General features: G+C 43.5%; 2 protein-coding genes across 2 annotated transcripts; both read left to right on the top strand.

The window, feature by feature from the left end:
• The first annotated feature begins 327 nt into the window (after window positions 1–327).
• On the top strand, window positions 328–657 carry LOC113278879. Its single transcript, XM_026527606.1, has one exon. The coding sequence runs from the start codon at window positions 328–330 to the stop codon at window positions 655–657; it is 330 nt and encodes a 109-aa protein (XP_026383391.1).
• Window positions 658–2,821: 2,164 nt separating this feature from the next.
• LOC113278878 lies at window positions 2,822–3,752 on the top strand. Its single transcript, XM_026527605.1, has 2 exons — window positions 2,822–3,452; window positions 3,691–3,752. The coding sequence occupies exons 1-2, from the start codon at window positions 2,822–2,824 to the stop codon at window positions 3,750–3,752; spliced, it is 693 nt and encodes a 230-aa protein (XP_026383390.1).
• The last annotated feature ends 7,039 nt before the right edge of the window (window positions 3,753–10,791 follow it).

The following is a 10,791-nucleotide window of genomic DNA, read 5'->3' as shown; positions in this document are numbered from 1 at the left end:
AAGCAATTCTACTAGAATGACCTTCAACGGGCATCAGACTGAAAAGTGCAAGAACCTCAAAATAATGATCCAAAAGTTGATTGACGCCGCGACCTCAAGCAATATGTTCAGAAAGCAGAAGCCGATGATAGGACAAAACGAAGCAAGCAAGTCCAACTATCTGAGGGTAATCGAACACTCAATACTATTTCGTGCCCCGAACCTAACGGTCCCTCACTGACTGCCCATATAGGAAAAAGATTGAGAAAGCAATTTGAGGACTATTGCGAGCTGTACAAAATCGATGGAGTCGAAGTTGATGAACACAAACAATGGATGGACGCACCAATGACATTTGATGCTGGAGATGTCGAGGAAGACATGGAGGACCACAAAGATCCTTTGGTTCTCACGTTACCAGTAGCAGGGTGTAACGTGAAGAAGATTCTGATTGACGGAGGGAGTTCAGTCCACGTTCTGTTTTATGATACGTTCAAACGAATGGAGCTGAATGATGAGCAACTGATGCCTTCTTACTATACCATCTACGAATTCAACGACGCACCAACGAAGCCTCTAGGAGACATCGTCTTAGAAGTAAAGGCAGGCCCGATGAAAGTCGATACCCGATTCAGTGTGGTAGACGCTCCTTCTCCCTACAACGCCATCATTGGATGAAGATGGGTGCACAAACTCAAAGGGGTGGCAGCAACATATCACCAATACCTTAGATTCCCGACACCCGAAGGGGTAATGGAAATTAAAGGAGATCAGGTCACCGCCCGGGAATGCCAGACCATACAAAACCAACTCAATAATGAATAAGATGAGCAATGAAAATCCCGAAGGAACAGAAACAAAGCAGCTACCAAGGACAAGGCGATCGATATGTACCTTGAAGAAACCTCAGGCAAAAGCCTAACAAAGGGTGGCAACGTCCTAACTATCGAAGCAGGCACCTCAGCAACTAATGGGGCTGAAGAGCCTACCAAATAGCAATTAAAGAACGTTTCTCACTTAGGAGAACCAAAACCCACATTCACATCGGTTGAACCCTCCAAAGAGATAAACATAGGAACGGAAGAGAACCCTAATGGAAAAGGATCGGGAAGAAGCCTTAATCAAGCTACTTAAGGATTATGCAGACATTTTTGCATGGAAACTAGGCGACATGCCCAGGATCAATCCGAAAATCATACAACACGAACTTTGGATAAATCCAGGCACGAACCCCTTCAGCCAGAAGCTGCGCAAGGTAGCGCCAGAATACCATCAAGCGGTCGAAAAGGAGCTAACCAAGCTAATGGAGGCATGATTCATCAATGAAATCAGATACCCTACCTGGATTTCGAACATTGTCATCGTACCGAAAAAGAACGGAGGGGTGAGGATATGCATCGAATTCACCAATCTCAACAAAGCCTGCCCGAAGACCCGTTCCCCAGCATCGATCAGCTGGTAGAGGCAGTGGAAGGTCACAGAGAGTTATCTTTCATGGATGGATATTCAGGTTACAACCAAATAGCTATGGCAGAAGAAGATCAACGACACACGACATTCTTCACTCCTCACGGACTTTACTGCTACACACGCATGCCGTTCGGACTAAGGAATGCAGGGGAAACATACCAGAGGATGGTTGATGCAATCTTCAAACCATGGATTGAGAAAACTTTAGAAGTCTACGTTGATGATATGCTCGTCAAGAGTAAGCTGCGTAAAGATCACCATCAAGACCTGAAAGATATCTTCGATGCCATGAGGAAATACAACATGAAAGTGAATCCAAAAAAATGTACATTCATCGTCACGTCAGGGAAGTTCCTCGGATATCTAGTGAATGAAGAGGGGCATCGAAGTCGATCCTGCTAAGATCCAGGCCATTGTGGAAATGTCGTCCCCCAAAGAACTTGAAAGAAGTTCAAAATCTTAACGGATCCCTGGAAGCACTGGGGAGATTCATCGCTAGATCGTCGGACAAATGCAAACACTTCTTTAACATCCTCAAGAAAGGGAGTAAGTTTGCGTGGACCGCTGAATGCGAAGGAGCCTTCCAGAAGCTTAAAGAGTACCTGGCCACGATCCCGATCCTCCAGAAGCCCGATCCCGATGAGGTGCTGGCCCTTTACATAGTAGCGACCGAGGACGCAGTCAGTGCAGTACTGGTCAAACCAACACGAAGATTGAGCAACCAATCTACTACGTCAGCAAGACTCTCAACCCGGCAGAAAGAAACTACACAAAAATTGAACAACTAATACTGGCATTAGTATGGGCAACCCAAAAGCTGAGAACCTATTTCTTGACTCATTATGTTCGTGTCCCATGTAAAGCACCGCTGGAAGCTGTTCTCAAAAATGTTGGGAAAGTAGGAAGGATAGCGAAATGGAATACTCATCTTGATAAATTTAATATTATCCACGAGATCCAAACTGCCCAAAAGTCACAAGTCTTGGAGGATTTTTTAGCGGACTTACCTCTGGATAATGACGAAGAAGTGAAGGACATACCAGAAGCGGAAGAGGACGGAAAAGATCCAGTCTATGTACTCGAACCCTCAAGCCAAAGAAGATGGGAGGTCTTCGTCGATGGATCAAGGAATAGAAAAGGTGCGGGCATAGGTATCGTAATTACCACCCCAACTGGAGATAGGATCGTGCACGCACTAAGATTGAAATTCAAGGGGCACACCAACAACATCGTGGAATACGAAGCCGTAATACATGCCCTTCGAATGATAATAAAAATGGGAATAACGGATGTACGCCTAACAAGTGATTCACAACTAGTCTGGCAAGTATAACTGGAATAAAATGTTAATGATGAGACCCTCTCAACATATATGGCTTTGGTCCAAATCCTAGCAGCACAAGTACCCAACATCAAGTTTCGGCATCTATGTAGAAAATACCTTAGGCATGCTGATGCCTTAGCATACATATCGTCTATGCTAAAGGATGAAAGCGTTAAGGCCATCAAGATAACAAGAGTATATGAGCCTTCGATCACTCCGCAACAATCCTTCTCTACAAATCGTGAAGACGATGTAGGGGAGGAGATCGCTGACGATGATGTAGGGAAAGATATCGCCGATGACTTTGTCGAAGATGATATATCATCAAGAGCAAACGAGGACGAAGACTTCAGCAACGAAGAGGACTGGATAACCGAAGTTCATATTTTTCTTAAAGAAGGAACGCTTCCCGCAGACCTGAAGCAAGCTCGGAAAATACAATCAAAGGAAGGGAGATACGATCTTCGAGACGGAGTTATTTACAAGAAATCTTTCCTCGGTACCTTGTTACGTTGCTTATCCAGAGGGGAAGGTTATCGTATCCTGAAGGACATCCACTACGGAGACGCAGGAAACCACAGCGGGATGAGATTACTAGCCGACAAAGCTAAGATGCAAGGATATTACTGGCCACAGATGATACAAGACCCGACTAGGATGTCTAGAAGATGTGAAGAATGTCAGCGTTTCGCTAAGAGAATCCATGCCCCGACAACGAAGTTAAACTCAGTAGATAGTCCCTGGCCATTCGCAAAATGGGGCATATATATCGTCGTACCCCTGGTCGAAGGATCAGGGAAAAGACGATTCGTGATCGTGGCCACGGATTATTTTAGAAAATGGGTGGAAGACAAATCTCTAGCCAGGATCAGAGATGTAGACGTATTCACCTTCATTTTTCAAAATATCATTTGCAGGTTTGGCATCCCCGCAGAAATTGTCTCCGACAACGACAAGCAATTACAAGGAAAGAACATAGATATGCTCTTTGACACCTTTAAGATCAGGAAAAACAAATCGACTCTCATCTATCCCCAGAGCAACGGACAAGCTGAAGCTACAAATAAGACTCTCGCTCTTATCCTCAAGAAATCATTGGATGAACACAAGGGCCGATGGTGTGAACAGCTACATAATGCATTATGGTCATACCGAACCACCCGAAGGTCCGCTACTGGTGAATCTCCATTCCTCCTCACTTATGGAGCCAAAGCGGTCATCCCGACAGAGATCATCATGCCAACCACGAAGACTGAAGCATGGGAAAAGAACCTTACAGCGGACATGATGTTGGAAAGGCTCGATGATCTAGAAGAAAGGAGGGAGACAACATTACAAAAAATGAAAAAAATACCAACGAAGATCAGCAAGAAAATACAATAAAAAGTTTAATCTTAGAAATTTTATAGAAGGAAAGTATGCGCTAAGAACTATACCGCAATACCAACGAGAGAAAAAATGGGGCAAATTAGCACCAACATGGGGAGGGCCATTTGTGATACATGACATCGCAGGGAACGGATCCTACTATCTGCATAACCTAAAAGAACAAGTCCTCAGGAACCCCTGGAACGCAAAATACCTCAAGCCATACTATCAATGAAGCAATGCAGTTCTGCACCTGCATGAAGAGTACAAGAAGAAGAAGAAGAAGATGGCGTATCCACTTGACATGTTTCTATCTCTGGTCGAGGAGTAGAAAACCTCGCCACATCAATTAAACAAATATTTTGCAATCACTCTATTAGGGATATTAATTATATACAATCTCTCAGGACTCCCCTATCAGCGTCTATAAGTGTAAGACCATGGGGAAGGATTCCAGTAGAAAGAGATACCCAACCAATCAATAAGGCAGCAGTTCGGCAGAATGGGTGCATGTAAATAACTCAATAACACATCACATGTCTGGGAATGCTGCATCAACCCCCACCATTCGGTAACCCTCTGCCCAGGGTTAGCCGACTGGGTGACAAGTCCAAAGTCAATAATGAAGGTACATATCTTTGTTATTGCCGCCAAACACTTTTCAGTTTTTACTTATTCATTTCTTAATACTTAGGGTTGTTCATTCTCTAAAATACTTAATGAACTGACAATGCAGATGAATCAAAATTGTACATACTGAAAACAAACGTTGATCCATTCCATGAAAATTGATTACAATCTTGGAGAGTTAAACAAGAAATATATAAGATATACAAAATAAAAGGCCCAAACCCAAGTAATCAACAAAGATCAACTCTCTATGCTAACCCAGAGACTTACTTCCCCATAGAAGACTCGACATGATCGGCTGGACCCTTCTTTTGAGACGAAGGTACACTTCCTCCCGAAGAAGGATCATATGTGTAGGTAAAAGGCTCAGACATAGGACGACGGATGTATTTCTTAACGATGTCGTGCTCTTTCATAAGGATTTGCTCTATCTTAGTTAAAGTTTTGTTAACCTCCTCGGAAAGCTGACAACGAGCCTTATGCGCAATAACAGCAGCCTTGAGCTCGGACTGTGATAACGAAGACTTCAACCGCCCACTTCCTTGGTTGCTTCCTTTGACACTGTGTCCCGAGACCCAGCCAACACTTCAAAGTACTTAGTTTGTCCTTGCTGCTGCACTAAGTCAGACTGATCCTCTTTAAGCTTCTCATTTGCAAGTCCAAGCTGTCCCTCGAGCTCTGAAACAAAAGAAGCAACATGGTTAGAAGAAAAGATTTACGAAGTTATCCACGACCAAACGAACATATACCTTCAACATTAGCCGAAGCTATCTCAAACTCATTAACTACGGCATCTCGAGCTTCGTCAAGGAAATCGTATTCGTCGGAAATTTTTTTATAGTCCATCTGAAGGTTTTTGAGAGTAAATTGACACTCATCCAACTCTACATGATTCATAGAGTCTAAATGATGAAGGCGATTGACTTCGTTACTCATTTCCTTTATCCCTTTGGTAAGCTTATACATGTTAATCTCCAGGTCCTTTTCCGAATCTACCAATCGGGCCACATCAGTGCGAGAAGCAGACAAGGCTTTACTAAGAGAACATGCCTCTGCCCTAGCATCATCTTTCTCCCGAACTAACCGTTGTATATATTACCAGACATCAGGATCATGAGATGATCGAGCTTGACGAAACTCCGCTTCTAGATCCGTCACCTTCGTCTCCAGACGGGAAACCTCATTTCTGGCCTCATGCAGAGATTGACGACTCCACTCCATGGCACCTTCGTACTGAGTACGAGCTTAAGACAGAGAATTTCGCAATGATATCATATAATCCCTCTGATTGCGCACCTACGTCAACATCTTGTTATGTTGAGCGGCGCGACCATTCCACTTATCAGCCTCCTTTATGATCTTCGCAACTAACTCTTTAATCCTAGAAGCTTGACGATTTCTCTCACCACGAAGCCATATCAATTCTATGGCATCGCCCGCTGAAGATAGGGTTGTCCAACTCAGAACGAACACTAAAAAGGCGAAGAAGAAGAAAAACGAAGAGACAAACCTTTAGACGATGCACCAACAGACGAAGCTTCTGTCCGATCTTTCTCTAGTTCAACCTTAAGATAAGACACTTCCTGACGAAGCTCTATTTCTGAAGCACCGAGCTGCTGCTTCCCTTTCAACTGCTCTTTCAACTCCAGTATCTCCTTATCCTTAGCTGCAAGAATTTCCTCAGCAGAATTCAGCTCGTCTTCCCTCTGACGCAACTTTGCCTCTAGTTTAAGAGACTTCTCCCTAAAGAACTGGTATAGGGTGTGGTTGCAGTGCTCACTCCTCACCATCTGCATCGATCATAAGCAAATAAAGATAACCAATAAAAGGGCGTTGTACCACTCAGCTTATGAAGAAAGGAAATTACAATGACTCACCTAAAGAATACGCTGCTTGGGGAAACCGTATTGATACCCATCAGCTATGGCCATCATATCAGAAATGGAAGAAGGTGGATCAACCAAAAGAGGTAGCCCGCAAATCCTTTTCCCAGATTTCCGCAACATCATCACGGGAGGATAGCTGCATTCTCTGATGCGTGAAAGCATCAGAATCCCTCTCACCAGGTACTATGGGAGCGGGGTAAGGAACGCACATCAAGCCTTTCTTCATCAACCAGTCGAAGGTTGTGTCATCCCCTTCGCGCATCACAGCCCGAACGAATCCCTCAGAAGATACACCAGTGGCGACATCTTCGCCAGTAGCGGTCCCTTGACCATCAAAAGTTTTTTTTGCCTTCAGCCTCTTTAGTAGCGCGATCTTCGGCATCCTCACCATCAGAACTTTTTTCTCCCTCAGCCAATTTTCACCATTTTCCTCAGAGATAACATCCCATTCATCGTTCGAAGAAAGAAGAGAAACATTTGAAGCTATTCCCATAGCGGAGCCAATATCGACTTGACCCCCAGCGGAATAGATCTTCCCAAAAGAGAATTCTCGGTTGGGGTTCACTGATTGAAGATCAGCATCCTCGTTCTCCTTAACATGTGAAGGCTCGGTAGCAGGATCGTTCATTTGAGCTTCGGGAACGGTTTCCTCTCCAATATTCTTGTCACCAGTTTCTTCATCATCTTCGTGATCATGAGGGGAAGTATCGGTACGCTCCTCCTCATCCGTAACCTCTTCGTCAAAGTTTTCTTTATCATTTACCGGGATGTTGACCTCGGGAATTTCCATCTCCTCTTCACCAGCGGTAGAAGACTGAACGGGACCAATCTTTTTCTTCCTCGAAGCCTGAAACAAACACATAATCGACGTCTAATCCCAGGGGAAATCATACATAAACCATGCATTACTATAAGGAATCATACCTTGACAGTAGTAGCACTGCATTAGAACTCTCTTTCTTTATCAACATCGACAACGTCAACAACATACTCAAAGTTCATACCAGCGAAATTTAGGTGCCAAGGACAGAAATCACCATAGCGAGACGGAGCACCATCACGAGGCTGGCTACCAACAATAGGACGCCATACCTGTGCGCCGGGCACCCAACCATGAGCCCAAGGACCAATGACTTCAATAAGAGTGGCATGCCATTCATAGTCATGGTCACGTTTGAGACGCTCGTTCTTGGGAAATTTTTTTGGATTTTCAGTCCCTTTGGTAACCGGGACAAACAGAAGCTTCGAATCACTTACCTCACCCAAAAGATGAACCTCACCATGAGAAGCGACCATCGTACGAAGACCAACGCTCCATGGCTTTCGGTTCCTACCATTGACGTAATCTCCAAAAGAAGCATTGAAATTCTCAGGAGTATACCAATCCTTCTCCGCTGGGTTAGGATTGTAGCAGGTCATCATTGTCTCACCCTTGCTCCGAAGATAACACTCTTTAAGCGTCCGAAGATAGTTCCCACTCAACTGAACAACCGAGCGGCAATGGGTACGAGAAGTGGAACCCTCACGATTTGCCAAGGCGTCGTAGTAGAAAGAATCCCCTGACTTATACAAAGGAAATATAAGACCGGCTTCGAAATCTCCCACGGTCGTCAGCAGATGGAAAGCATCGTACTTATAATTCACGATCATATCATAAGTGAGATCATCCCCTTGGTCATAAAATTTAACATCGAAGGCCCAGAGACCATGCCTTACTTTAAAATATTTAAGATGAATATGCCTGAAAGAGACCTTCTTCTTCTTCTTTGAAGCCGGAATACTTCGTACAACCGGGGGAAACCTCAGAAGATACGGCCCTTCCCGACGACGTCTTCTTCGGAGGACTCATATCCGAAGCTTTTCTCTTGGTTGAAGGATTGTTTGACAAATCCACCCTCGGCATAACACCTTTTGAAGAGGATCATTCACCAAAGCAGGGGTTTGCGAAGCCTTAGATTTCTGGGGAGGCATCGCAGCAGGAGGAGCTATAGAACGAAGGGGTTGAATATTCATCGGTTCTGAACACTAAGAAGAAGGCTTAGTCGAAGGACGAGTAACTGCATATCGAGAACCCTTCGGTGGATCCCCCTTTTTCTGAGAAGAAACCCTAGGACCAGACGAAGAGGAAGTCTTAAGAGTACGAGGATCCGGATGGGAAGATCTATATGGACCACCCCTCTGCGGAGATATATCAGGACTCCTAGATGGAGGAGATTTGTAAGGACTTGACGGTGGAGTTCTATAGATTCGATCACGATCAACCATATCTGAGAGGCACGGAAAGAAGACGAAGGTCAAAAACCGAGTCTACCAAAGAACGAAAAAACGGAATTAAGATCAATCAGATTGCATCAAAAACATCATCATGTCAAGAACACAGAAGACTAAAGAGCTAACAAAAGCGGACGACCCAAAATTTTGTGATACAGAACATGGGAAAGTATATATACTTTCGTATAAATTGTTCTTCATCACAAAACCTAGGATCATCAGACGAGAAGGAGCATAAGTAAAAAATATTACAAACGTAAGAGAACTACTTACCAATAACAATGGAAGAAAGAAGATCAGGAAGCATCCGCAGTGAAAAGATATCGAAGAAAATCTCGTCAGAATGAATTTGGGGCAGAGAGCAAATAACAACAACAGTTAAGAGCAAAAAACAAAATAAGGAGGAATAATTTCTCTCAGAGAATAAGAATGAAGAAGAGAATGAGAGGGAATCAAAGGTATTATGCCCTGACCTCTTCACCTATTTATAACCGCAATAAATGAAAAGAAAACTGCTCCGAAAATCAAGAGAAATTAAATGCTAGGAGTAGGGAACGTTCCCTAAAATATAGGGGAAGTTATTGCAGAGAGAAGGAAGATGTGAAGACAGTTTTCTTCAAAACTTTGACTAACATCGAAGTCATGAAGAAAAGGGGAAAATTGTATACACATGATCTGTGATCGAACACATTTCAAAGAGAAAATACGTGTACTCCATCAACTGAAAGGAGCATCAAGATACCGACGACACGTTGTGACAACAAAAAGGCATGCATCTCCATCATCCGCCACATGACCATCATCACACGGATACGACGATGCTAAATCAAGGAACACTGGATGATAGGGCCATTGCGAAGTACCATAGGAAGACTTTTGGGATCACTTTTTACCATCTCAAGAGAGATCCAGATCGAACGGCTGAGAGGAAATGAAGCTGACACATGCGTCAACAGCTGTCTGAGGCGTGCAGACTGTCCCAACCACCCGCATTAAATGCTACGAGCATAGGATACGTGTCAACTATCTTATGGAGGAGAAAGAGGCAACCCAGCGTTACAGTATGTTACCGTTGGAGCCATCGATATATTACGAAGGTACCATCAGGATTAGCACAGAGTCCAAGACGATAAGGATACAGTTGTCACTAGAAGAAGACCCCACAATCAACCTCTATAAATACCCAGCCTGAGGGAGAGAGAAAGGGTCGACCAATTTTAGGAAGAAAGAACTATAGTTCAGGAGAGAGAGCGTAAGAGTAAGTATGAGTTTATCAATAACCTTTTATCTTCGTTCCTTACTCAGAGTCACTCGACTATCCATTGTAATCTCATATAATACATAGTGAAAAACCAAACCCCGTGGACGTAGGCCTTAGTGCTGAACCACGTAAATCATCGTCTCATTTATATTATGCACTCGTAATTTTTGCACTTTAACGCTATGCATCATTTGTATCATCATAGGAACACCTATGATGTGAAACGAGGGCGAGCCCGAAGGCTCATAGTTTCTCTTCCCATTAATGTGTGTTACATACCTTATATTCCTATCATTTTGTCAGTTTTACTAACACTGCGAACTTTGTTTGTGGACACGATGATACCATCGTTATTCTTGTGTTCACAATAGATTTGCATCTGCTAGTCCATTCGCATCTCTTTTAACAGAAGTGCAAGACCAATTATTAAAGTTTTTAAACATAAAAACACACTCTTTGACACTATTAGTTGTTCGGCATATAGTGCCTAAAAATCCATTAATAGTTTTTATCATTTCCTTCTGAATAAAGATCGTTGATTCCTTGACTGATGGCCCATCCAAATGATAAAAACATAGTTGATGATATTCATCAACACCAAG

This window comes from Papaver somniferum, chromosome 5, assembly GCF_003573695.1.
Source record: "Papaver somniferum cultivar HN1 chromosome 5, ASM357369v1, whole genome shotgun sequence".
Lineage (NCBI taxonomy): Eukaryota > Viridiplantae > Streptophyta > Magnoliopsida > Ranunculales > Papaveraceae > Papaver > Papaver somniferum.
This window is presented reverse-complemented; position numbering and strand designations above follow the sequence as displayed.